The sequence below is a fragment of the Amphibalanus amphitrite genome, unplaced genomic scaffold (assembly GCF_019059575.1).
Source record: "Amphibalanus amphitrite isolate SeventyFive unplaced genomic scaffold, NRLGWU_Aamphi_draft 000142F_arrow, whole genome shotgun sequence".
Taxonomy (NCBI): Eukaryota; Metazoa; Arthropoda; class Thecostraca; order Balanomorpha; family Balanidae; genus Amphibalanus; species Amphibalanus amphitrite.
The window spans coordinates 899,156-926,113 of record NW_024881637.1 but is presented as its reverse complement, the minus strand read 5'-3'; the positions used below and the strand labels follow the sequence as shown (position 1 = coordinate 926,113).

General features: G+C 53.1%; 1 protein-coding gene across 4 annotated transcripts in view; it reads right to left on the bottom strand.

Moving 5' to 3' along the window:
* The window catches only part of LOC122382571, a 34,696-nt gene extending 8,117 nt beyond the window's left edge, over nucleotides 1-26,579 (bottom strand). For 2 of the 4 annotated variants that reach the window (XM_043368082.1, XM_043368083.1), the window contains exons 1-14: nucleotides 26,342-26,579; nucleotides 18,124-18,197; nucleotides 12,181-12,339; nucleotides 10,199-10,411; nucleotides 8,215-8,400; nucleotides 7,175-7,315; nucleotides 6,734-6,928; nucleotides 6,219-6,428; nucleotides 5,074-5,283; nucleotides 3,847-4,611; nucleotides 3,504-3,641; nucleotides 1,955-2,173; nucleotides 1,340-1,669; nucleotides 143-307 (exon numbers count right to left, since the gene is read on the bottom strand). In XM_043368082.1, coding sequence (XP_043224017.1) covers nucleotides 143-307; nucleotides 1,340-1,669; nucleotides 1,955-2,173; nucleotides 3,504-3,641; nucleotides 3,847-4,611; nucleotides 5,074-5,283; nucleotides 6,219-6,428; nucleotides 6,734-6,928; nucleotides 7,175-7,315; nucleotides 8,215-8,400; nucleotides 10,199-10,411; nucleotides 12,181-12,339; nucleotides 18,124-18,197; nucleotides 26,342-26,352 — 3,016 coding nt within the window. In that variant the 5' untranslated portion in view covers nucleotides 26,353-26,579. Of the gene's footprint in view, nucleotides 1-142; nucleotides 308-1,339; nucleotides 1,670-1,954; nucleotides 2,174-3,503; nucleotides 3,642-3,846; nucleotides 4,612-5,073; nucleotides 5,284-6,218; nucleotides 6,429-6,733; nucleotides 6,929-7,174; nucleotides 7,316-8,214; nucleotides 8,401-10,198; nucleotides 10,412-10,655; nucleotides 11,247-12,180; nucleotides 12,340-18,123; nucleotides 18,198-26,341 lie in introns of those variants that run through there. The other 2 variants (XM_043368084.1, XM_043368086.1) reach the window with 2 other exon arrangements.
* Between the last annotated feature and the right edge of the window lie 379 nt (nucleotides 26,580-26,958).

The following is a 26,958-nucleotide window of genomic DNA, read 5'->3' as shown; positions in this document are numbered from 1 at the left end:
GGGTTCATTCAGACTTTAATCACTACTTTCCGATATAATTACGTCCCACAGCCGAAGTGACATAAGATAAATTCGCCGGATCTTTCTGGTTCGTTCACTTACACTGACCAATATTGGATCTTATTTCTCTACTCCTTCGTACCTGGACAGACGGCGCGGCACTCGTCTAGCGTGTGGAAGTTGTTTGCGTTTCCATCACAGCCGCTGTAGATGAAACTGGTGCACTTTCCGGCGTCTCGGTCAAACCTCCACCGGACCAGGCTCTGGCCGCACGCTCCGCTGCTCTCGGGCAGATGGCACACGTCACCTGCAGAACAGAGCACATCAAGGTCACCATCTGGCGGTCACCGTCCGCTAGACACATTCCAGGTCAAGGTCACTCGGTGGAGCGCGGCGCACGCGAACGGTGACGACACCTTATCCGGGGGTAGCTGACCATGAACTCAGCAAGTCCGGTTTGTGAGAAGCGAGACCCCATAGGGTGAGTCAGTGATGGTTCCCAGAAAAACTGTTTGCATTGTGTCGCACGCAGCCCTCTTGCGCAGTTTGAGCCTTTGCGGTCATCATGGAATGCGATTGCTGAGGTAACTATCATCTAACTCCCTTTCCGCTTGACCTCCTTTTCCAAAGTCACGTGTATTTTCAGAACATAAGAAGCTTCGACAGAGGTGAGCACGCAAGCTCCAAGAAGAATCCGACATCCGCCACTACATGAGCACATGGTCATTTTCTCTCGGCCGTAACACGCAAACGAGCGCCAGCGTCGGTCGGGGTCCGTGTAATTAAATCTGCTAAGCCAATGTAAGCTACCGCAAAACTCACGAAACCGCCAGGTACAAATCAGATGCACATCATAACATGAAGCTAAGTACTGCTGAGAACAACAAAAATGTTATAATTTATTGTTACGAATATACTTGTTTCATATAAAGTGCGTTCAAAAGGCCATACAAATTAAAACACATATGAGAGTTATAAACATAGCCATCAAAGAGTAAAAGGAAGCCGGGGAAATCTTTGTGAAAGCTGCTGCTACGTGACATGTTGCTTCCAGTTTGCTAGTAGGAGCTGATAAAACAAACAACTTTCGCCTCATAACAAAACTATAACGTACAATAGCTCTTAGATGTTTCAGTTAAAACTATATAAATAGTAACTACCATGTTGATAGAAAAGTGTTAAAGCATAAAAACAAAGAATAGGAACGCTTCGTAGGATCTAAAGTAGCATAAATACAACAAATCGTCATTCAACAATCGTGGGTCTCCCACTGCAGTTCAATCCATCCAACCTCTCCACAGATGCTCTCTGCCCCGCGCCGTCGTCACTCAATACTCACGGGGCTTGGGGCAGCAGACGTCGTACTCGTGGAAGGGACTGATGTGGCACAGATGGGTACCGGGACAGGCGGGCTGGCCGGGGCCGCAGCGGGCGCCCGGCAGCGGCCGGCCCGTCGGGCAGGGGTCGGTCACGGGCGGCAGGCAGAGCGCCAGGGGCGGGCACGGGCCGGCCACACAGCGCACCGGCACAGGGCGGCACTCCAGGCCGTCCCTGCAGCGCACCGACTCGCACGGGTGGTGGCACTGGCAGGTGGGGCAGCCCTGGGCGTCCAGACGCCGGCCCGACGGGCAGAACACCGGGCAGCTCAGCCGCGGGCAGGACGACAGAGCTGCGGAGATGGGGACATGCGTCAGCATCAGAGACCATTCACTGCTGCGTAGAGGGACGCTGATGCAACCAACACGTGACAATGACCATTGAACTTTAAGCAGGACATGAATGACAATGAGCTGCAACGACGCATTAAGAGAAAGGGATCCACCTCCTATGACTATAGGCAATGTAAATTATGCATGCATGTTTGGAGAACATGTCTTGACTTTTAAGAGGCCTCAATGTTTGGCTGCCTGTCCCCCTCTGCACCCTCTCCCCACCAGTCACCCCGTCTCCTCACCAGGCGTTGTGCAGTTGACGTTGTGCCGGCCGGCGGCGCGGGTTCCGGCGCGCTCCCTGCCGGCCTCGTCCACACACCAGCAGACGCCCAGCACCGGGTGACACTGCACCTCGGAGTAGAGTCCGTCCTGATCGCGGCAGTGAGGGATGTAGGTGCGGCCCAGAGGCACGCCAGACGAGCGGGCGCGCTCCTCCAGCACCGACTTCTCATGCTGACACGCTGGGGGACGGAGAGGGGTGTGTTAGAGACGTGGGGAGCAAAGCGGTGTGCCTAACTACCTCCGAACGATAGTCATGCTTCGTCAAAAAAGTATCAACTTTCAAGGAAGAAACTTGTTTCACAAATTTTCTCAATTAACTCTGTTCGTTTTATGCAGTTAAGTTTGCTAACGGCTTTCCAAATTGGTGGTATTATCTTGTTTTGTTTTGCAGTCTTCAGCCGAAGGCCTGTGGCACAATAGTACAATACCCCACAGCTCGTGTTACTGTGCAATGCTGCGCTACAGTCTCCCCTCTATCCACCTTCACTGGTATACTGTGCCGCCGTACATTTGAAGTTAGTGTGCTATGCGCTGCTGCAGTCTCCTCAACACTGTTGTGCTATTCTGCTATGCAATTCTGTAGTCTCCAAGGTACAGTCCTGTGTAGGTAGACTGTACCGCAACAGCCGGGTTAGCGAATGTTCATTGTTGCAGTCTCCAGTGTAATACGTCATGGGTGTTGAACTGGGAGTCAAATGGTGTTATTTTTCTATGCACTTTTGCAGTCTCCAAGGTACGGTCCTGTATAGGCAGACTGTGCCGCATTACAGCTGGGGTAGCGAGTGTTCACTATTGCAGTCTCCCGCACCCTATACCTACCTGTACAGTCACGCTAGCGAGTGTTCACTATTGCAGTCTCCCGCACCCTATACCTGTATGCCTATGTAATTTATAGAGAAGTGGCATTGTTCCAAAAAGTAAACACGATTATGAAGAATTTGTCTTCCTTCCATGCAACTTTATGTGAGTGCTGTCATGTTGTGCGTTTGATGTATCTTTGAATTCCTGAATATCTTCATATTTCTGCGCACACTTTCATTTTTCCTAAGCCCTACCTACATCGATATTCGATCTTGAAGGTCAATCAGTTCGCCTTGCAGTGAAAGTTTTCCTATACATAACAGTTTTTCGTGTACGGTGTCCTTATCAATCCTGCTGCTGACATATACAGCGCACGCTTCATAAATCGTGCGCCATAACTTAGCTTGAACTCCCATTAAAACGTTTACCGACCGTATGCTGCTCACGACTCCTGCAGTCTCTGTGCACCACCGAGCATGGTATGAGACACGCTATTATTATTTGTGTTGTCTGCAAGGTTGCAGCTCAGGGAAGCCGGGCTCTGGGAACTGTAAACCTTGAGAATCAACAAGGTGCTTTGCGGGCCGCCGTGAGAAGTCACAAAGGCCGTGAGAGTATCAGGAAGGTGAGAGGGGTGTGGGGCGGGAGGTTAGCAGGGTCAGAGGGTGAGAGGGGTATGGTGGGAGGTCGGGAGGGTGCAGTACTGACCTGTAGCCAGCAGTGGCCGCACACACTGGGTTCCGCAGCCCGTAGAGCAGCACTTGTGTTCTCCGGCACAGTCGGAGTCCGATCCACACTGCAGTTCACAGCTGTGAGCGCCGACCGGGACCGAAAACGGGCACTGGCCTGGCGACAGAAAGGACATACGCGTCGTCAGCACATGCTTAGGAACATGGTGTTCGGGGTCTTATGTTGCAACAATGAAGCCTTCTGTGAAATATCTGTATTTCGTTTTGCCCGAATCTAAACGGAGACGAGGGATAAGTTGAATCTGTTGCAACCATATTGGCCATATTAGAACCTCAATCTAGAAGTGCGCCCGTTTACGTACCTGGTTTCTCGAGTTTCTGCTTGGTGTCCTCCTCCCTCAACTGCTCCTCCTCCAGGAGATACAGATCCTCCTCGGCCAGAGCCTCGATCTGGTTCGCGCTGGAGCCGCCGCCGCCGCTGTGGCGCGCCTGCACGTTGTACTGCTGACGCGCCTGCTCCTCCCGGAGGTAGCTGGCGCGCGCCTCCATCCCCGACTGGAGCTGCGCGGCGGCGCTCTCCCCCAACTGAGCGCTCTGCAGAGCCGCCGCCAGGCTGCGGTGACCGTCAGCCTGCTCCGGCTCCGAGTAGTCCCTCAGCGCGGCGCTCCTGGCCTGCTGTCCCTCCGACTCAGCCGGCTGGGAGTGGCTCATCAGGACGTTCACCACGCTGTCCACCACGTCACTGACGAGCTCCGTCTCCGGCTCCGGACCGGCCCCGCTCGACTCGTCCAGGGAGACCGCCTGATCAGCCTCCACTCCTGGCCACTCACCGTCCAGAGCCACCACATTGTCGTACTCCTCACCCGCCAGCAGCAGGTCGCCGCTCGACTCAACAAACTCACTCTCTGGAGACTCTACTGACTCAGTGGTTACAGCCGACTCCTTGGAGTCAGTCAGAGGTAGGAGAGACTCCTCGGCGGCCTCGGTGGGTACGATGTTGTCTTCGGCGATCGGGACAGTCTCCGGTTTGTTCTCCGGTATCTGCTCCTTGGGCTGTTCCTGGGCAGTATTCTCCTCAGGAATGGTTTCAGCAGGGGCAGGAGGGCTCTCCGGCTCAACAGCGACGCCTGAAAAAAGATAAAATTCAGCGCATGCTAATGATTTTATGTTTATGATCGGTTCGTTTGTTTTATTCGATATTCTACACGTCACGGACGACATTTAGCAAGTACAGCTAAGTCCATTTCATTCTTAAATTGTAAGTGACCATGCAATGCAGTTCTGCTCTCAAGGGCGAATGAAAGTTCGTTGTCAAATGTCCCAAGGGCCCAAGGCTATGAGAAATTGTTACTTGTGTTTTTACGAAACTGTGCTCCTGCGTTTTGCAAAGATCAGAGATGGTGCAGTATTTCCAAGGCTTGCATCCAAATACCATTGGGAAACAATACCGCCAGCAGACTTGCTGAGTGCAACTGATCTGAGCCCTAAGGGCCACTTCAGCAGCCTATGCTTGCACTGGCGTGTGTCTCCATTATCTACGATCATTGGAGCATGCTTTGAATTTACGCTGAGGGGGCGTGTTTACTCACATTTGGGCGTGGCCTGGCAGAGCGGTCCGTGGCAGCCGGGCTGAGTGTTCGGCACGCACACAGTCCCCTCTGGACAGACAAACTCGTCACAGGGCCGGGCGCACACACAGCTGGGGCAGCCGGTGGCGTCCGGTACCCGGCCGTACTGGCAGACCTCGGCACAGCGCAGATCGGGGCAGCCCAGAGAGCGGCCGCCGGCGATACGGTTCACTGCGGGTCACCAGAGGTCAGGTCAGCGGCTGGGGAGGATACTGCGGTATAAATGTCTTCAATCTTCACAGATAATATAACAATGCTAGTCGAAGATATTTGATATAAGCATGCAACGAAAAACAAAGGTCATCTCTGCTATCAAGCAACTGGCAGAACACTGAAATCTGCCGCATTGTTTTCGAAACATCACATTGAATGTAATCTACGAATCGGAGTCGCCGTCTTCATTGCAGTCAACTGCACGTTGTGTGGCAGAATGTGTTGCATTACTCTCGTCCCCTATCCCACGCCACCTCCAACTGACCCTCTCTGAACCCCAGCCCGCTCAATAGAGCACTTCACGGATAGGCTTTTTAGGATCCGGCCCGGCCCATATCCGGCAAGTCATATCCAGATCCGCCCATTATCCGCCTTTCTTTGAATATCAGAATCCGGCCCACCCATGGCCCGTATTGCAGCCAAACTTCCAAAAAATATCCGTAATAATCCGTTTCACCAATAACTGGTTTCACCCAAAACTGGACTAACAAATTCAATCTAAGGGACCAGACAGCCATACATCTCACAGACCATCATGGTTCCAAAAACCATGCTTATAAACCTAAAACCACATGAAAATCACCACATTGGTAAACTAGGTATCATCCTGCCGCTTAACACATTAGGTTAATTTTTAACTTCAATGTTGAATGTTAAAATTTTGATCCGTTTTGATCCGGGTTCAACCTTCAATTCCCAAATCCGGCCCGCCCATATCCGTTCTTTTTTAACAAATTTAGAATCCAATCCTATCCGGTCCGCGGATTTATCCGTGGATAACGGATTTATCCGGCCCATGAAGTGCTCTACCGCTCAAGTCGTTACCAAGCCAAACTGACCGACCCGTTTCCCCTCTCCCTCAGTCACCCCGTCGTTCACTTCTCTCCACCTACCATCAGTGGGCTGGCAGATGACGGTGTCCGCTGCGCCCATCGTCCCTCGGATGTTGGTGCCGTCGTCATCGACACACCAGCAGACCAGGCCGTTACGGGAGCACTGGCGGCGCTCGAAGCTGCCGTCAGAGGCGCACTGTGGGATGTAGCCGCGACCCTGCTTCTCGTTGATGATCATCAGCTCTGCCAGCTCGCGCTTCTGCTCACACTCTGCAGGTAGGGAGAGAGGGACGAGGTAAGATATGAATAACGGACGATTTCGTTGCAGTAAAGCTAGAGAGTCGAGAAATGTATAAGGGCAACTCTACAATTTTTTAGCTAACATTCAATCCTTGCTCCTGCATCGTAAGAGCTTGGTAAGAGTAAATCGGTACGGAGATGGCGACTAACGTTTTAGTATGATTGAGACGAAACATAAATATGGATATATTTATGTTTCGTAAATCATAGAATCACAAAATTTTATTAGTTAAGCGTGTCATTGATCGCCTCATACGTTTTTCATGTCAACTCACTGGTCTTGTTTGATGTCGGCACGCAGTGCGTTCCACACTCGTGTGATCGGCAGCAGGTGTCATATCTGGAGCACTGGAAGTCGAACTGACAGGGCACACCGCACTCCTCCTTCTGACCCAGCGGAGGCGCGGGGCAGCGGGCTGGCGGGGCCAGGGCCTTCTCCATGGAGGGACAGCACACGCCATACTCGGCACCTGAGGGAGGGACGGAGCGGGCTTCGTCTAAATGGGCGATATATCACAGAGAGAGGAGCGATGGCAGGGGGATGATAAATAGCGTAAAATATAAATCAGAGGCACACACACTTGCCTGATATGTGAGCTAGGCCAATATTCTACGGATTTGCTTGCAGACAATGTTTCATCAAAACATCACTAAAATACACCATGAATGGACTTTTCAGTAATTGCAGTGAATAGTGTAAAAGGGAGACATCTTACCTGTGGGCACCTGACACTCGTGCAGAGGCGGGCACTGTGGTTTGCCGGGGTCAGTGCCGCAGAGGAACGGTCTGTTACCCTCAGCGAACGTCAGCGGTCGGCCGGCCAGGCACAGCGTTTCCAGTGACCGCGGCCGCTTGCCTGAAACGAACATATTCACACGAGACGGTCAGCGCTCGTGTCGATCAGGTAAATACGGCACAATTTCTCATTGTTGTTAGTTATACTGAATTAAGACGTGAAAACCTTCATATGCCTTTAGGAGTTACATATATCGTGTGCCCGTACAATATACAAGAATATGAAATGAGGGCGATGTTTTCTAAAAGGCACATAAGTTTCTCCCTCCGTGCGATATTACTGTCGCCGTCATCGCTTGATATGAATTTGTAGTTCCTTCAGAAGCATGAGCTATGTGCTGCGAGCAGTTAAGGAGAAATCGGGATTTAGATAAGGCCTGACTGGTCGACGATACGTGTCATCGTGGTCCATTTGTCATTTGCTGACACGGCGTAGTTTCACGAGGACTCCCGATAATGAAGTCCATTATCGAGCTCCCTCGAGCGTTTAGGATGGCCTTTTTCTGTCAGAATTCCGATAGACCACAGCGGAGTAGTTGAACGGCCTTCGTAGGCCACCGGAGTGGCATGCACTTTCGATGACATCATTCCGTAGTAATTAGCAAAAAAAATGGTAATTACACCCGTGTTTCGCTTCGCACAGCTGACGCAGAATTACACCACTTGACCACAGCTGTAAGTCGAGAAGGAGCGGACGAAATGGCATGTAATACCTACAGCTGTTCTTCGTTTTATGCGTAACTCCCGGGTTTAATTCCCCTGAAAATCTCCTACATTCTAATCCCTCTCGGCTCCAATGGAACTGATTTGAGATAGTTTTGATATTGAATAATATTGCTAGTTTATATTAGTTAATAAAACATTCCTATTATAGCTACGCTTATCAGTTCTAGAGCGTTCACATTCACACCCTTAAGGCAGCGCGCAAAAAAAAAAGGCAGCGCGTCTCTCTATACTCACACGTGGGTACGGGCGGGCAGGGCTCGTTGGTGCACGGCATCTCTTCCAGCTGACAGGAGAGTTTCCCGGGACACTGCACCTCCTGACACGGGTCCCAGCACTGGCACAGCGGACAGCCTCGCTCGTCCAGTTTGAAGCTGTACGGACACAGCATGCGACAGGTGACGTCCGCGCACTCGGCCTGTCCTGCTCGGCGAGAAAAGAACGGGGAGGGACAATGTCAACTGTCATGTCATGTGTTAGAGCGCAGTATGTTATAGGTACACAGTCAGTGCGCTAGGCAATTTAATAAATAATGGAAGTGTTGTACCCATTAATAATACTGATCACAAAAAAACTTTTGAAAAGACGTCTTTGCTAAACATTTTGATAATACGATGACGATTAGGCTTAGCTCCTTTTTTTCACATCGGTGCATATGATTGGGGGCAGCATGCATAATGCATATATTCCCATACCTGCTACATTGCATGATTAAATCGAGACATCCAGGCATTTTAATGGCACGTGCACTGTACCACACTTTTCAAAGTTTAATGCAGTGCTTTAATATTGCCAGCCGTGTGGTTCAAGGGGTGTGGTTAAACGCGTTGAACCACACGGCTGCTGACGTCACTATCAATTATAGTTGTGAGCTTTTTGGCAGGTATGGGAAACACCTTCCAGCCCTAAGGCCGGGAATTCAATAAATGTCACCTCGCTTTTTTAGCGAAAAGCACCTCGGGCCTAACGGCCCTCGGAGTTTTGGCTAAAAAACCTCGGTGACATTTATTGAATCATCCCAGCCCCGGGCAGGAATATATTTACTCGTAAGCCCGTTTTAAATGTCACAACATTTGCCGTCTTTGATCTACTCGTAGTCATCTGCCTCAGCCAGTAATATGAGACCTTCGGCCTAGGTTTAGATAGAGGATTTCACCACAAGTCGGCATTCGTGCGTGGGTGCTTAGTATTCATGCCGCATACCCTGCCGTATCTCCCGACTATGCCCTTAATCCGCTCCAAATAGCATACCACGGCTTATAGTGCATGTCCGAGTTCTATAAAGTACACCAAGGCTCAAATGAATTTATATTTGCTTGCATGATTTTTGCGAGATGCTTATTCGGGTGTCTTGGCTCATTCATGCATGCTTACCAATGGGAACGCTTAACAAGAATGGAATTTACTGAATTCGCAATTGTCAGAATTCACTTGTGCAGATGGTTGTACTCAAGGAAATAAAAAAGACGAGACAATTTTTGGAATATTTAGTAAAAACTTAGAGTAGTTGCACCCGACACTACACGAAAGGATTCGTGAGCTGGAGCCTGTTTCGTGATTTCGGTATATTGCAGCGGTAGAAGTTTTTGAATGCAGTGGTCACGAACACTATAGCTGATAATTGAGTGACATTGAATGACAACGTTCTAATCAAACTTTATCTACAAAAGTGCACTGAAACTGTCGTCATTCGTGCGACTTCGAACATGGGCAAAAGCTATAATGTTGGGACTTACAAGATTATGCGGCATGATAGCTTTTAATAGCATTCGTATGCCGTGATCCTTTTTAAGCGTCAAACTAAGGCACACTGCGTGTGCTTCGATAGACTTTAGCTCTATATGACAACGTCCATTTCAATCGGCTTAGCTTCTTTCAATGTCGTTCATAATACGATTAGTACTTTATAGGAATGTGAACATTTCAAAAATGTTGTCGACAACTGTTTTTAAGCATGATCCTCGTAGATTTGTTTGTTTTTATCGGACACGACATTGAATTGTTCTAAATTCGTGATGCGAATTAACCCGTAGCATGGAATGGGATCACGCTATTATTCATGACCCTGGCATGCTGGTTAGCTGAGTGCTTTGAACAAACATGAAATTATGATGTAAGGTGCATGTGCGATCGTCTAGCAAGGCTAAAACTCATTAATGATATACCTTTATAAGCTAGATAATAACAAAGCTAAGTAGCCCGTGACCACGGCGTTACTTACTGGAGCAGTTGGTGAGCTCGAGGGACCGTGCCCGGGTGCCGGGCCGCTCAAATCCATTGTCGTCCACGCACCAGCAGAATCCCTTGAAGGGGTCGCACTGGACGGACTTGAACTGGCCCTCGGGGGTACAGTCGGGAAGACGCACCCGCCGGGCCGCGTCGCCGCTCAGCGACTTACTGCGCCGCAGTGAGTTCTTCAGCTGCTGCTCGCACGCTGGAAGGAATAGACGGACATCGGTCAGAGGGGCACACGTGAAACGGAGAGATAGAGGAAGTCAGTCTGGTAGGACATGGCTCACTGGCAAGTTATATTTAGGACTCAAAATGCTCCACACTGAGTTAGGTAGCGAAGCATTCACAAAACCATCAAAACAACGCGTTATGACGTTTACAGCATAGTTGACATTAATGTCACGAAACGTTAACGGTCACCATGTCACTCTTCAGCCTATCTGTACCTAAGCCTGTCTGACTATCTGTCTGCATGCCGTCCGTGCCGTTCGCGTGTTCCCGCGGAGGGTCGCGCTGGCTGCCGTCCAGATAAGGCAGGGCGCAGGGCGGCCGTCTGCAGAGAAAGTGCCGGCCGGTCGGCTGCATCCCGCACTGGGTCGGGTCGGTGACCCCGTCTGCACCGCCCACCCAGCCGGACCCGGCGCCCGGCGCCCGGCGGGTCAGCTGAGTCCCGACACGGCGCCATCAGCTGAGCTCCAGCACGGCACCATCAGCTGACCATGGACCGAGGGCGGCCAGCTGACCTGACCATACAGTCGGTTGTAGTCATAGGTCAGACCACGCGGACTTGTACGCCAGCTGAGTCCACACTGGCTAAACCGGCACTCGGCGCACCGCTTGCGGCATACCAGGAAGATCGGAAATAAAATTTCATTTTCCAGTCATAAGGCAATGATAAATGCTGTGTCCTGGAATATCATACTATTGAATCAAGAAGCTTGCTCTAAGACCGCTGGGTGGAGCGTTCAACGTGCGAAAGATCGCCGTTAGAAACCCGTTTTCCAGGCCATCAGCGATGACACAGTTAAACGAAAATTGGGTGGAAACTTATTACCGGATTACGAGCACTTTCAGTCACTTTTTCTGTGATATTAAAACCGCAAGTGTAACGGTTCTGGCTGCTCATATACCTCCGGTGAAATATCTACCACGCTAAGCTTCAACAGCTCTACAACTATCAGCCCTCGATCACCACTATTCATCCACTCATCCAGCGCGTTTGACCCGCTCGCGCTGTTGTCGCCGGGCCGGTCGTTGTTGTTGACCGGTCGGACGGGGACCGGTCGACCGGCTCCGGGTGGACATCCTGGAAGGAGCCTCCTCGCTCTGGGCCAGTGTGTCACAGAGAGCGAAACTGGACCGCCGGCCGCCGGACCGGGCCGGACCGGAGCGGGCTGGGCCGGTCCGGCCCGCCGCCGCCGCCGCCGACTCGACTACCGCCAGCCCGCCCGTCGCTGGCTCGACTACCGCTCGCTCGACTACCGCTCGCTCGGGCTACCGCGGGCTTGACAATCACTGGCGTTTGTAACATCTGGAGTAGTCTATTCCGTCTCTTGGTTCGCCTCTCAGCCGCTGCGGGCTAGACTAAGGACTTCCTGCCAAAGCTGGCAAGCCTGTCTTTCCTTGGCTCGTCTGTTTGTTTCCAGCTTGCTGCTCCACCTGTCCGTTTCGTCCGGATGTGTTGGCTGGTCGGCCAACAGAAGGCGAGCCACAGTCTCCAGGAAGCTCGATGTTTGAAAAGATGTATCTGCGACAACTTTCCTCTTTGGTGGACTGCGATGTAAGATGTAAGGTGTCTGCAGCAGAGCAGCACAGCTGCTACTCCGAGGAGCTAGCAACCTCCGACATCGGAGGATTCCAAGGAACTAAAAATACCCGGCATCGGAGGACGTTCGTGTTGCTGCAAGCGACAAAAATGACAGCCTGGTTCGAGTGTTTTGGAAACTTTCCTCAATAAAACCCACCGCTTACCTGTGTAAAGCGGCATGACGCAGAATTTTGCACATCCCGTGGAGCAGCATTTTGCGACGCCGCTGCAGTCTGAGTCTGTTTCACATTCGTCCTTCTGTTCCCAGATGCATCTGCTGGCCGGTAGGACGTGTCTTGGACAGCTGCCGGGCTTTACTGCACCTGAAGAGGCAGAGAAACGGGTCAGAAACGGGTCAGAAATGGGTCAGAAACGGGTCAGAGGTGTACCAAAGTCACAGGCAAGCCGCAAACAACGGTTCACAGCTGGGTCATGGCTAGGTCAAAGACAAATTACAGATGCGTCTCGGGATGTCGGCACGGGTCAGTACAGGTCAGCAGGCATTGTGTGTCGCCAGGGACAGACGAGGACAGCCGATTCGGTTCTTGATGTCTCTGGTCTGCACTAAATCCTGATTTATCGTATGTTATCGCAATAAAATGTAGTTTCTCGTAAACACGCATAAGCAAACAGATACACTCCAAATAGGTCAAGCTTGCAAAGCAGATGTGACCTTATAAAAGGCTAGTATAGCATTAAGTGCAGCAGTTTTTTAGGTATGTTGTCAGGTAGCATATCGAGTAGAGACGCTTCTAGGAACTCTACTGCACGCACATGTCTCTAGCCACTGAACAGTGAACTTAACAACCAGCGGGCAAGCATGTGCGACGATTACGTAACTCTTTAACCGTATGACCGACAGCATCTCTCCAACACGGTGGGACCGTCGGTCCATTCTGTGAAGACTGCCACTCACCGCGTGCCACTGCGCGGCGCTCAGCAGCCGATTTCACCTCAGCACTCCCGGAAGGGACACATAATTTCACCGGAGATTGGAGGCGATTACTCATCGCTCTGAATGCTCACAATCACACGCGAGACATTGTAGTAGGAATGACTAATTTGACTTACTACGAGCATACAAACGACTAACGAGAAGAGTAGATTAACGCTCTTCCTTCCACAATTTGTGGACAAGTATTTCACTTGAAAGAAAGCAATAGCAATCAAAACACATACAAATAAATACAAGAAGCTTGTTTAAAGCTTAATTTGTAAGCAAGGTAATAGAACTGGCAATACGTTTATTTCAATTTCCACCTCGCAGTCACTTACAATCTGCAAATCTGTTCAAAGACAGATTTGCTGATATGCAATTTTAGGCATGAACATTGTCACATTGGTTACGTCGCTCAAGCTTTATCCCCACAATCACACACATATCTCCTGTACGCGTTCAACACCGCTAGAGACGTTCCACATCGAAGCCACCGCGGTACCGACAGGTAACACTTTCATCGTGATATCGCGCCGCTACTGGTCGGCTGTGGCCGGTGCCGCCGTCCGCGGGATCAGGCTCTGCTGGTCAGTCGGCCGACGACAGACAAGGACGGTGACTGGGGATCAGGAAGATTGTAAATCTACGAAGGAGGAGAGCTAAAGGCTGGAACATGAGATTCTCGAAAAAGATGGGAAATTCGTGGGGATGTGTGACGTATAACTCAAAGCGTCATTGAAGATTTGAAAAGTTGGTCAAGGGCGACGCTACGTACATCATCAATACATTTTCATGGACACACTTAATATTTTTTCACAAACTTTTGTTTAAATTCTAAAGAAAAACATACTAATCTAGACAGACCAGCCTGGAACGCGGCTCCCCAGCCCTCGTCTTTTTGCGCCGCCTGAGCCACCCCTTGCGTTACCGTCTCCGCCCGTTGTGCAACCTCCGTGCACTCCTCACGTGCTCCCCGAACCATGACCGGGCGGCACGACGAGCCAGGAGTGCACCGCTGTGCGCGCCGCCCTGGGAGTGGGGTGGGAACGGCCGCTGCTGGCAGACAGAGGAGCAGAGCTCACCGTGAGAGCTGATACATTCACCGCTGATTGAAGGAGATCTGAGAAACTCGGTGACGGCTGATGATGTTTTCATGAGAGACGGGGAGTCTCAGTTATATTTGGGAGTGCAGTGATCGTTGGCTGTCTCGAGCCCCACCACAAACCCCGTAATTAACTGGGAGTCTCCTCTCAGCTGTGCGCCCATTAAAGTGTCAACTTTAATCCGAGAGGCGACGCTGGTAATGTTCCACACTGGCGGATCCAGGGGGGGGCCACGGGGGCCATGGCCCCCCCCAAAGGCCTAAAGTGGCCTGTTTGGCCCCCCCCCCCAAAACGTAAGAAAAATTGCTAAGAAAATATACCTTGATGGAGGTTTTTAGCCACTTGGTGAAGTAAAGCTTTCCACAGCATAATATGGAAGCAATATGGTAGCAGTGAGGGTCAGTCAAAAGTTGCGCGAGTGGAGTCGACCTTCAAAAAAGACTTGTTGGCACGTGTTTATGGCGCGGTAGCTGGGAGTTGGCGGTGTTTCGCGTGGTGTGGCATCACTGGCGGATCGGGGGGGGGGGGGGCACGGGAGCCTGAGGTGCCCCTGACAGACCCGTGGTGCCCTTGGTAGGTCTGCGGTGCCCCTGGACCCTGGCAGGCCTGTGGTGCCTCTGGCGGGCCTAGGGTGCCCCTGCTAGGCTGCTGATGCCCCTGGGACCTGACAGGACTGTGGTGCCCCTGACAAGCCTAAAGTGTCCCCAACAGGCCCGTGATGCCCCCGACAGGCCCAAGGTGCCCCTGCGTGATGCCGTGATGCCTGCGAGGCCGGTGGTGCCCCTGCGAGGTCGGTGGGGCCCCTGACAGGCCCATGGTGCCCCTGCGAGGCCGGTGGTGCCCCTGCTAGACCGGTGGTGCCCCTGGCAGGCCTGTGGTGCCCCTGCTAGGCCGCTGGTGCCCCTGGGCCCTGACAGGACTGTGGTGCCCCTGACAGGCCCAAGGTGCCCCTGTAAGGCCTGTGGTACACCTGCTAGGCCTCTGGTGCCCCTGACAGGCCCATGGTGCCCCTGCAAGGCCGGCGGCGCCCCTGGCAGGTCTCTGGTGTCCCTGACAGACCTGGGGTGCCCCTGACAAGCCTAGCCTGTGGGGCCCCTCACAGGCCCGTGGTGCCCTTGTTAGGCCTGTGGTGCCCCTGGCGGGCTGGTAGTGCCCCTGCTAGGCCGGTGGTGCCCCTGACAGGCCTGTGGTGCCCCCGGGCACCAAGGGGGGTGGCCCCCCTTGGATCTGCCACTGGTACATATTATATTGATTTGTAATGGCGTTATGGCTTATGCAATATGCAATTGCAGGCACTTGGTATCCCTCACTTATCCCTCATTGGGGGCTCTGGCGGGCTCCTGAGGGCCCACGTCTATCTCCGGGAGCCCTAGACAGGCTCCTTTGGGTCCTTTCAGTCCACTATAGCATAAGAGGTCTCCATGCGAGTCCTATACATCTGAGGACGTACCCTGACGTCTGAGGTACTCAACTGCAGCTCCAATGGTCTCTTACACTGGCGGATCCAGGGAGGGGGCATTTAGGGCCATGCCCCCTTCCCAGAGGCCTAAAGTGGCCCGTTTGCCCCCTCCCCCAAGCGATAATGAAGCACAGTTCAATCAGTGCCTGGCCCAGGAGCCGAGTTAGACCACCTCCCGTTTTACCACCTCCCGGCCCGCAAAGGGACCCAAGCACTGACTCGAAGCGGGTTAACTGGTCGACAAAAGCAATAGTAAGTGTTTACAAAGTAATATAAAGGCATGGGTCGGGTGGGCTACCATTTATATATTTTTATTTTTAGTTAAAAAAAATATTCATAGTGTCAGGGCTGTGACGAAAAATAAGTGGCCTAAATCCGATGAGAAAACAGGATTTGGGGGTACCCTAGGTTTGGCTCCTGCATGAGTTGGCCCCCCCCCAAAACGCAAGTCTGGATCCGCCAGTGATGTTCCAGTGACGTGAGGGGGTCGATTTACGACCAGCGCTCGCTGCGACCGGTCACCACCCAGCCACACACACTGAGACGAGAACGCCTCCCGTGAAAGGTGACCCGGGTCACTCTCCACAGAGCGGAGACACGTGACCCCTGACCGCCCCGGGGCGCGGCCGGTGACCTCATGCGCAAGTTGCGTCACGTGCAGCGCTATGAGTCGGCGGCGGAGGTCCGTGACCTCTTGATCTCCGGGTCGACTGCGCCGTCGACTGCTGAGGCGGGTATCGTGAAGCGTGCAGCGTCATTCGACATCCGGCGGAGCAAATAGCGTGTTCTCTGAGGTCGTATGACGAAAGCCCAAGATTGCTATGGAACTGTTGGTTTGCTAGAAATGATTCGTAAAATTCAGCCGTGGCCTTGTCTTTTATTCTTCAAATACCTATCAATGCCATAATTACTCAAGAAACTTTGCACAAACATACGTCTTGCATTTACAATTTGTCTACACAGAAACACGATACTGAATTGCTCAGTTTTCCGTCTGCCGACTGTAAGCCGGTGAATGAAAGTCGCACATTTTCTAAGACCCGAACGTGTTCTACTTTAACGCGGAGTCCACGCCAGATTTATGTCCCTATTGTTGAGCCAGGCCGCGTAAAAATCCGAGCAAAAAACTCTGCGCGTCCGTCCATAATCCGATGAGGGGACATACCGCCATCCCTGTCCCAGTTTTCAGTCTGTCCGTGCGCCCCGGCTCAGGCACACCGCCATCGAACCATCGGACCGGAATGAGGAAAACAACCAGCGAGCGTGCTTGTGCAACTCTGTGCGCCGCCGTTTCGCAACGTCCGACGCCCGCCATGCGAACCCGGCTCCGTTTGCGGCACCTCGGCCTCGCCTCGGCGCGTTCCGTCCCCAATACGCGCCTCATGCTTTTACCCCGCGGGGCCGGACCCAGATATCCAAACCGTTACCCACCGTTCTGAGTCACTCAGCCGCCCTCATCTGACTGACCCAATGGGCAGCAGCGGCTGACCCAAACGGCCATAACAGCCACTCTGCGAGGCTAACGGGAGGCGCAGAGCGACCGCAGCCGTCTGTTGGACCGAGGCCGGTCCGTTTGGCATTGTTTTGGCGGTGTGTTTAGCGGTGCATGAGCACAGCGGTCAGCTGCGCCATGACTGCCTCTCGCGAGCGCGTCAGCTGAGCGCGCGCGTGCGCCGCGCTCGCCGCAGGTTTCCCTCGTCCGCGTCGTTTTTGTCCCCGCTGAAAGTAGCGGATTGGTCCGAGGCCTGGTTCACTTCTCCCGAAATGCTTCCGGATAGGACCCGGCTCCGGTTGGGCGGTGCGGTAAATAACAATTACGCTCCGTTCAGCGCGGCTCCCCGCGCCTGCCCAGGGCAGTGATTGCTGTGGACGTGTCGAAGAGAGTAAACATGTAAATTCAGGTCGGTATTTGCCGGAGCAGCCCCAGGAGTTAGTGTGATGGCTCAATAACTGCTCGCGCCACCCCGCCTACGCTTAAGGAAATATTCCCCGGCCTGAGTAACTATTACGAATCAGGTCGTCTGTGCATCCGGTAAGTGGTCTGAATTGACTTTCTGCCACTGAAGTAAGGGACGCATGACTTATTCGTTGCGAACGGCACTGGCATGCGCACTCTTTTAATTAGGAACATATTTACCTATTGCGCAGAAAATGAATGGAGAATGTTTCGAGGAAGTGCCGCGACCTCATTACTGCTCAGTTTTCCTGTTCATGCTCGACATTGCAGGATGTCACGTAATCTGAATTTATGTATGACAGCATGATGCTGAAACAAGCGAGCTGAAACGAGTTCGCCAAGCCACAATTTAATTTTTTAGATAAAGTTTCTATCAGAAGAACAGATTTTTTGTTAAAATGACATCATGTGGATGTTTTATTGAAAGATTGAGCGAATGTCTCACCAGCTCGTTCTTTCGGCTGTTTGAAAAGAGTTTCCGAAAAGATATCGGATTGTCAGGATTTTTTTTTTGTATGAAAAGATAACAGAGGCTGATGCAGCCCAGTCACTATTAAACAGATCTGTCATATAGCAATCGCGCACACAGTAGAAGAGGACACACGAAGCTTAGATCTGCTGAGATGGGCGCCATTTGGATGTGTTCCTCACCTTTTTCCAGCGCTGTGGCTGATCGGCAGAGCAATACGAATACCAGGAGGGCGGCTGAACACGCCCATGGTAACCTGAAACACACAGGGACACATACATCGGTCAGTCAGAGTTATGGACACAGTCACAGTCAATTACACAGACACATCTACTTCGAATAAGTCACCGTCACATGACACGCAAAGACGCACACAAACACACATACATAAACACACGAACTCTGATCAGTCACAATCACATACCTCAATCACAGTCCCATTTACAGTCAATACGACACACACGACTCACGGCACACGAACACACACAGACACACGGACTTTGGTCGGTCACAGCCGCGGACACGGACGGCACAAAAACCTGGACGGCAGGTAACGGTGACGGACGGTGTCGGAGCGAGCGTCGGTACCAGACCCGGTTCATTGCACCGGAACCGACGGGCCCGGAGTCACTCAGCTGTGTGAAGTTGAATCGTAGCCAGTAAAGTTGATTTTGGTGATATAAAAAGAACAAATAAGCCAGTACTCAATTTAAGTGGTAAGATTGGTGTTGGTTTAATCCATTGCTCATGTTTTATGCATTCTCACTGTTATTTCCGGTGTGTCACGCTGACAACCAATTCATCAAACGCACACTTTCTTGATTACAAGCATTGCAACATTTCACAGACACCTTCAGCCACTTGAGGCTGCTGCTGTCCCGCACTGCCGCCGCTGCAGGACTTTCACCCGGCCTGGTCCACCGAGGATGAATCCGATCCAATTCGTATGCATCCGGTTTAGAAATTTCACACCGGATATGAACAAACCGGATCTATTTGCTTGTAGCGGGTCTATTCACTTGCTCCAATCACAAGCACCAAACCTTCGCCAGCACCTAAAGCATAAAGTGTGCCACTATGGCGCTTATTCATCGGCGACATTCCCGAAATTCCAGCCCGGTTCTGAGCTGTAACTAATGAACGATGGTGGCTCGCGTTCTGGGCCACAGAACGTCTGCTCCTTTAGCGCCGAGGGAGCTCTCAGAGACCGATAACTATTTACGGGACGCAGAGAACCGATATGGGCCTCAGATGGGTCATTCTGTTCTAAATGGGAGCGGGTCACAGTGGGGTAGCACCCGGATATGGTAGGCAGGGAGCAGAGTCTGTCCTATAACTGCCACTTTAGAAGGTTAGTGTCCATTGTTAGTGCCGATGGCGGCTTTAACCGTTGGCTATCGACACGGGCCACGGCCCTTCCCACCAGCTTGTGTAAGAGTAGGCGCCGTTGAGCCGAACATCGAGTCAAACAGAGATGACTCGGTCTGACCCAGCCGCCCGGCCCATCGGATCCGGTCCGCTGGCCCCGATGGCGTCTCTCTCCACCTCCCACGCGCGTCTGCCGGCTCACGGGAGCGGCGCTCCGGCAGCCGTGACCCGACACCTCCCGACACGGCTGCAGCTCACGGCCGGAGCTTTGGTACGGCTGCAGCTCACGGGCCGGAGCTTTGGTACGGCTGCAGCTCACGGGCCGGAGCTTTGGTACGGCTGCAGCTCACGGGCCGGAGCTTTGGTACGGCTGCAGCTCACGGGCCGGAGCTTTGGTACGGCTGCAGCTCACGTCCGGAACTTTGGTCTGGCTGCAGCTCACGGACCAGAGCTTTGTTCCTGCAGCTCGGCAGAACTGAGCTGCAGCTCAGCCGCTCTGTAGCCCAGCCGCGCGTGCCGGCGCGTGCCGCGCGCTGCAGCGGTACCGTGCCAACAGCGATGACACGCCGGAGGCAGCAGCGGCGGCGGCGGCGGTCGCGAACGGTGCCAACACGACCGTCCGACACCGTTTGCTCGGCGGCCACCACCGTTAGGTCACGTTCATAGCGGAAGTCGGAGGCGGTTTGACAAGCAGACGACGGCGGGCACGGCGAGATAGGGTAGCGACTAGCGAGGGTGGCGAGATAGGCTGGCGAGGGTGGCGAGATAAGCTAGTGGGAGCGGCGCGGAGTTTTTCGATCGCTATGACTCGATTCAAACCGTTTATGGCAACGAAGACTAACTCGTGCACGGGGTTATGCAAAACCGCGCTGTATCCGCCGCCCCAGCCATGCTGCTGCATAAACTCGTCGAAACATTTGGCCAGTCGAAAGTGGGCCGCTGCCGATGTGGGCAGCACAGTGAGCTAGTCTTGGGAGCAGCGCTGGCTCTCTGCCAGATCGCTGAGTGCCAGATTCTGAGGAGCCAGGAGAGATTTGCCGTGTCGTCATATTCTGGTCAAACAAGGTGAAGAGAATCCGAGACAATATAACACACCCACCGTTACATAGGTGACCGTATTGACATGAGGTTTTTTTAATATGTCACTGCACTAAAGCGTTTCTGGATTTAGTCAGCCTGTCTGCACTGACGTCCCACACGCGGCTTTCTCAGGCTCGCCGACGCCCCATTTCATCGTCGCTCGCCGCGCGTTCCCAGTAAAACTGCCGGATGTGGCCGCCGCTACTGCAGAAAGAGGCCGCCGACGGCTGACGGGGCGCCGGCTCCGGCTCGTCAGGGGTCACAGCGCCCGCACACGCACCTCCCGGACCCGTCCGGACCCGGACCGGAGCCGGACCGGACCGTCCGGCCCGCCCGGAGGCGTTTGGCCGGTCCGGCGCTGTGCCGCCAGGTCGCGCCGACCAATAACTTTCCCTGCAGTTATGACGTCAGCGGCAGCTTGCGACAGCTGGGGAGCGTCCTCCGCGTGGTGACGCGGCAGTGACGCTCGCCTCTCTCTCTCTCTCTCTCTCTCTCTCTCTCTCTCTCTCTCTCTCTCTCTCTCTCTCTCGATCATCTCCCGGAGGTGACCGGCAGACTTTGACCGAGCTCCGAGCGATGCCGCGGGCGGGGCCATCTTCCACGCGCGCGCGCGCCGCCCGCCGACCTGTTTTGGGGACGCCGCCGCGGCCCGGTGGGAAGGCGGATGCGCGCGCTGGGTCGCCATATAGGCCAGTGGGTCAGCGGCCGGCTGCGGCGGCGGCGGCGGAGGCAGCAGAGGCGACACCCCGGAACTGACCGCTCCACTGCTGGGTCTGACAGGCGGCGCGGCTCCCCAGCTGAGGACCGCCGGCGGGTCCGGTACGGGGGAGAATTGAATGAACTGGGGCGGCGTGTGAGCGCGTGTTCAGAGCCGGGGACAGACTGAGTCCGGATAACGGTCGAACCTGGGTAGGGGACGGGAGGTAGGGAGACTGACAATCAGCTGAGAGCCGGGCCGGCCAGTGGACTCAAAGGAGAATCGGGCTATGGTAAAGGCCAAGTACGGCTACAGGTGATATTGCACGCGACATTGTCGTATGTCGCACATATGGTGACGTTCTAAGATGTAGGATCTGAAGCGATACTCTAAATTATAACGAAATCGCAACATTATGTATGCTGGAATAATTAAGTGCTCACTGTTTATCCACACAAAATGTATACTTTACTATCGGCTCGGCATTTTTAGATGCATCAACATTCATGTTCTAAGGCTCTGACATCAATACCTACATTTGTCGGGGAGCGGCGTGGTTTAGTCTTAAGTTGTCCTTAATCCCTCTGACACAGCCGCAAAGCTGAGCTGAGTCAACGCTTTTGTCGTGTGGTAGCGCCAACAAAGAATATAATCTTTCAAAACAAGGAAGCAAGACCAAGAGCTCATTAAAATGTCGCAGCTTTACAATGGTCTCCCGTACAGCCAGACATACAAACCAAACAGCTCGTTACAAGTTTCACTAGGCTCGGCTTTCAGCTGTTCGGGCCAGCCGGAAGCCGTCTTCAGCGCCGTTTTGTCCTGTCAGCTAGACTCGGCTATAGAGTCGTGATCGGGCGCGGTGTGGAGGCTGAGGCACGACAGAGGAGGGAGAGGGAGGGAGGAATGGAGGGAGAGGGAGGGAGCAGGTGTTGTTCGTGACTCCTGGATGGAGCGGACCGGCGCGGCGCCACACGCGGCGGGCGGGGCCCTTTAGCCCTGAAGTCACGCTCCACGGCAGGGCCGCCAGCCCGCCAACCGCCGCCATCGGCCCGGCCCCAGCGGCCCACCAGAGTGGTTAGAGGTGACCTCCAATACTTACGAACGGTTTTTAGCGCAATAGGGAGCAAACTAGTGGCGCTGGCATTTTATCCAGGCTCTATTTACGGATATCAAACATTGTCGTCAAGCTAAGCTTGAATGACTTATCGATAACATCAGGTAGCATCCGTTGAAGCTGAGCTAAAAACCGTCATAAAACATTTGTGAAAAAGAATTGTGGAGCGGTTGTATCCCCTAAAAGGTAATCACGATGGCCTTCATCACGGCATTTCGCCCCGTAAATACCTTCGCATGTGGCGATACGGCGGCCTTAGGCCTGGTATTTACCGGCGTCCGCTCTGGGCTGTAATATTCCGCCCTGACTGGCGAAATGACTGCCGCCGACGAGCGGCCTCTATTCATGGCGAGCTCAGACAATAGCTGCGCGGCCAAGCACCTAATGACACCATGTGGGCCGTGCGGGAGCCGCTGCGGTCAGAATCAGGTCACCGATGACACCAGTGATGACACCAGTGATGACACCGACTGGTGACACTGGTCCGGTGACACAGCTCCATGGTGACAGCAGCGTGCCGAAGATGACCGAGATCCCCCAGTAGACGGATTAGCGGACTGGAACAGCGAGTCGAGGCGCGGCACGCGCGGTAGGGATGCCAACATGACAGTACTGGGTCAAATAACTCACGGCACAGGACACAGGCGAAGGAATGAGTTGATCTAGGCTCCAGCTTCACACGTACAGCTCAAAACTAAGATGCCAAAACCTTCACGGAATTCAAACCCTAGCACTAGTCCGGCAGCAACACAACGGACAAGTAAGTCAACATGAAACCAGCTCTGCGGAGTGCAGACCACCAGAGGAGTCTGCGGTCGTTAAATCTAGACGCGTCAGAAGGAGGGTAATTTATTCAGCGATGCGAATCAGAAGCGACCGCAGCGGCTCCACAGCGTGGAAAACGGGTTAAGGCTGTATAAAAAATAGAGCGTTTAACAACTCTCGACGGTGTCACACCTCTGCATACGTGCAAACTGGATGATCAGGGACGCATCGTTGATCGTCCATGCTTACCTATGCATGCAATGAGCGCCAGTTAGTTTTTAATTTTGCTATCAAATTTCACAAGACAGGAGGCTAAAACGTACAGGGACGAGAAGTTTTTAGAACGGCACTCCGACGAGGCATTTTGACTGGGTTGGGGCAAAACATATGTATCCTGCCATTGAATATTTTCCTTTAATTATTATCTCAGCTCGACTAATCTCAACCGAGTCACTAATGTTGTCACCGCCTAATGTTGGCGAAAACACCACAGTAGCTGCCTCACGGTAGCGAGGCTGGTGGAAGGGATTTGGCGAAGTCTTTACGTAAGGCGTCTGACGTGGGCCGTTTTCGTTATCGACACGCCCCTGACCGGATGTCGGCGGCGGGGACCTTTGTGTTGCGGGACCGGATGTCGTCGAATGTCCGGTGAATAATTACCAGGTGACTGGTGGTGACGGTAGTGGTGACGGTGAAGGATGGATGATGTTGGTGTGTAACTTTCCTTGTTGGGCTCAGAGACACTTAGGTACCTACTTACATAAGTCTACCCTGGCTCTGCTAAACATGTGGAATGACTTACTAGCTCTTCATTTTACTTCAGCATTTTTGAAAGTCCTTAAACCATTTCCTTCCACTGGAGCGCAATGTGACGGATTATAAAAAAATCAACTTCAGGCTAGTATCACTGTCCTGATTTTTCCCAGTAGCAGCTCTCTCACACACTTACTAAGCATTTTCTCAAATATGCGACAGATACAAGACAAGACTCCAGTGGCCCAGCAGAGTGTGGCCCTGTCCCACGATTCCCCGTCTCTGTAAGTACCCTTTCTGACGTGTCGACCTTGCCAGCGATCCCAGCCCACTCTGCGTCCCTTCACGGTGCTCACAAAACCGCCATGCCCGCTGCACACAGTTACCAAACGCAGCTGCATTGTCCGGCAGTCAGAAAGGAGCCATTGTCAGCCAGGTCACGAAAATATCGACATTGCGACAGTCGGTGAGATATTGCAGAGACGGCACGTGTAATCAGAGGGCTCCCGTGCGTGCAGTGATTAGCCTGTCGACCGTGCTCCCTTCTGAGCCAGATACGGAGCCGGGATCTTAAAATGATAATGGTGCGATTAGCTGCTATTGTGCACACTTTATTTGCTTCACTACTGATACATTTTGGTACGCGCTATTTTGTCATTCATATTGGCACCTTTAAATGAAATGCACATTTCCAATTCATACCCGTCACTCTTTCTTTCACTTTACGGTCTCTCTCTCTCTCTCTCTCTCTCTCTCTCTCTCTCTCTCTCTCTCTCTCTCTCTCTCTCTCTCTTTCTCTCTTTCTCCGTCTCTCCCTCTAACCCGACTGTCCCGTCGAAACTGTCCACCGTATCCTATATTGGACAGGAATTACCAGCTGAACTGGTTCCCGCCGCACCGACCCACTGCGTAGCTCAGTTCGCTCGTGGCCAGGTCTGGTCTGGTCTGGACTGACCGGCCTCCGCACGAGTCGCAGGAGAGAGTGGGGGAGACGGGAGGAGCAGGAGAGAGGAGGGGAGACGTTTCTCTTGCCCGGCGGCGGCGGTGAGGGCGGCTCAAGACGGACGGACGGACGGCTGACCACCGCGGTCGGCCATGTAACGGAGGAGAGGAGTGGGATGGGGAGAATGGAAGGAGAAATGATGGCAAAAGTTATACCGCTGAGGTCACAAGCGTCCCAAAGAGGGTTCTAGCCAAATAGCAATGTCTCTGTGCAGTGATTTTGACAGGACGAAAGTGCTATTCTAACACAATAAGTGCTGACATTGGTGGACTTTTGGAGGAAAATGAGCGGCCTGTTATCGTCCTCTGGAATTCGGTCCATGTATGTCCACCTCTGTGCGTGAGAGCTCATGCGTAACGCCGTCCTTGGTTCAACAAGGCTGCGGCGAGGTGATATTGTCCGTTCACGACACGGAACTGGACCGGCCGACTCTGCGGCGGCCTCTGTACAGACCCGAGGTGTCATTTTCTGTCTCCGAACACGCAATTTTAACTTCCTTATCGACCTCGCTTTGACGTGCAGATGAAGCCATTAAAACCCGCCGTGTGTGTGTGATCCGTCCAGCCCAACTCAAGACGTTCATTGGCTATGCAGAAAGGCTCACGGACGCCCCGTTAAGGCACATCTAAACTGCCGCTCGCTATGCAATGGGGCCAGACACCCCGCACCCCCGCACAGTGCCGCGCCTGCACCGGGCGGCCCCGTTTAGAAGCTCTCCCCTTTTCTCGGGGCTCGGTCGGCCCCCGTTAGCCGCTCGGAGCTCAGCCCTCACGATCCTCTCTGACGGACCATCCTGCGTGTTCTGAACGCGGCTGTGTGATGTGCGTGTCCCGGCCGACTGCCGTCACCATTGTTTGTGATCCGGCGCGGGCAGGCGCCTGCCGGCGGCCTACAATGGGAGCCGCCAGCCCGGCGCGGCCACCAGCCCGGCCCGGTTTCACCGGAGCTGCGCCCTCCCTCTCTCTCTCTCCCGCCTCCCGCCCTCTGTCCACTCTCACTGGGCGCCTCTGTATGGAGGATACGCCGCCCGTACTAAAATGGCTCTCATCGGCATGGTTTTTACAACGCCCACGGATCTGTTCGCAGCATGCAAGGATGCTTCTATAATTCTATTGCATGTTTTCGAAATCGCTTGTAGTAAAGAAATAGGAATAGGTATCAATAGGTGTCTTCTTCCTTGAGTGTCTACAAGGACAGAGGGAGAGAGACAGAGGGGAGGGTACAGAATGATAGGAAGGGCACGAGACAGAGGGAGAGGGTAGGATGGAAGATGGGATGTTTTGAAGTTCCATGAACAGCTAGGATTCCCTGGCAGAGTCCGTGGGATGATTCGTGATCTGCTGCCAGACTCAGGTTCCCACCTGAGCAATAAAACAATGGGTCGCGCATCTGACAGGTGCTAACCAGTATTTGAAATAAACAACGGATTAAATTTTGTAACATTCACAGAGTTACCGAGAAGAGATCTATAGCTTTGTTGCTTACTGTTTGAAACTTATTCGAATGCAAGCAGCGAAAGACGGGTACCTAATTGTCACCTGCTCTTTATTTCATCCTCCGAGTGCTACAAATACCAGAAATATAGCGACTTTGAAAAGCCGAAGTATCTTTGTAACTCACCTGGGGCCCATGATGCGGGCTGTGACGATATCAATGGGACCAGGTCCCTGTGAGCGCTGAGACGGTCCTCTGCTGGTCCGCGCTCCTTTGTCGCTCTGTGTGGAGAGCCTGGTGTCACAGCAGTGGTCCACACACCCCTCTCACTCCTTCAACAAGCCGCTGAGAACGACAGGCGGTGCGGCGCGCAACGCGGCTCCCTTCCCTCGGCCACGGCGGAGCGGCGGTGACTGCCCAACGCCGCCGCCGCCGCCCCGCCGCCGCGTCACTCCGCCGCTCTGACGTCACAGGTGCGTCACACGGAGAGAGAGGTGTCACGTGATGGGTGAGCGTGTCACGTGACCGTCCAGCTGACCCGGGTCCCGGAACATCTCCACGGCAACCAGGCGGAAGACGGATGTGAGCGATCCAGTGGCCCAATTGGGCGCACATGTGCTTTGACTCAATGACGAGCGATAGCTGGTTCAAGTTTTATCATTTAAGTGAATTGATTAAAAATATTGATAAAGATATGCTGAATATTTATAAAATCAACGTGTGTATAACGACGTCTTACATACATTCTAGTTTCAAGCATTTCTGCACCCATAAATGTAAATTAGACCCCGAGATCTATTCCT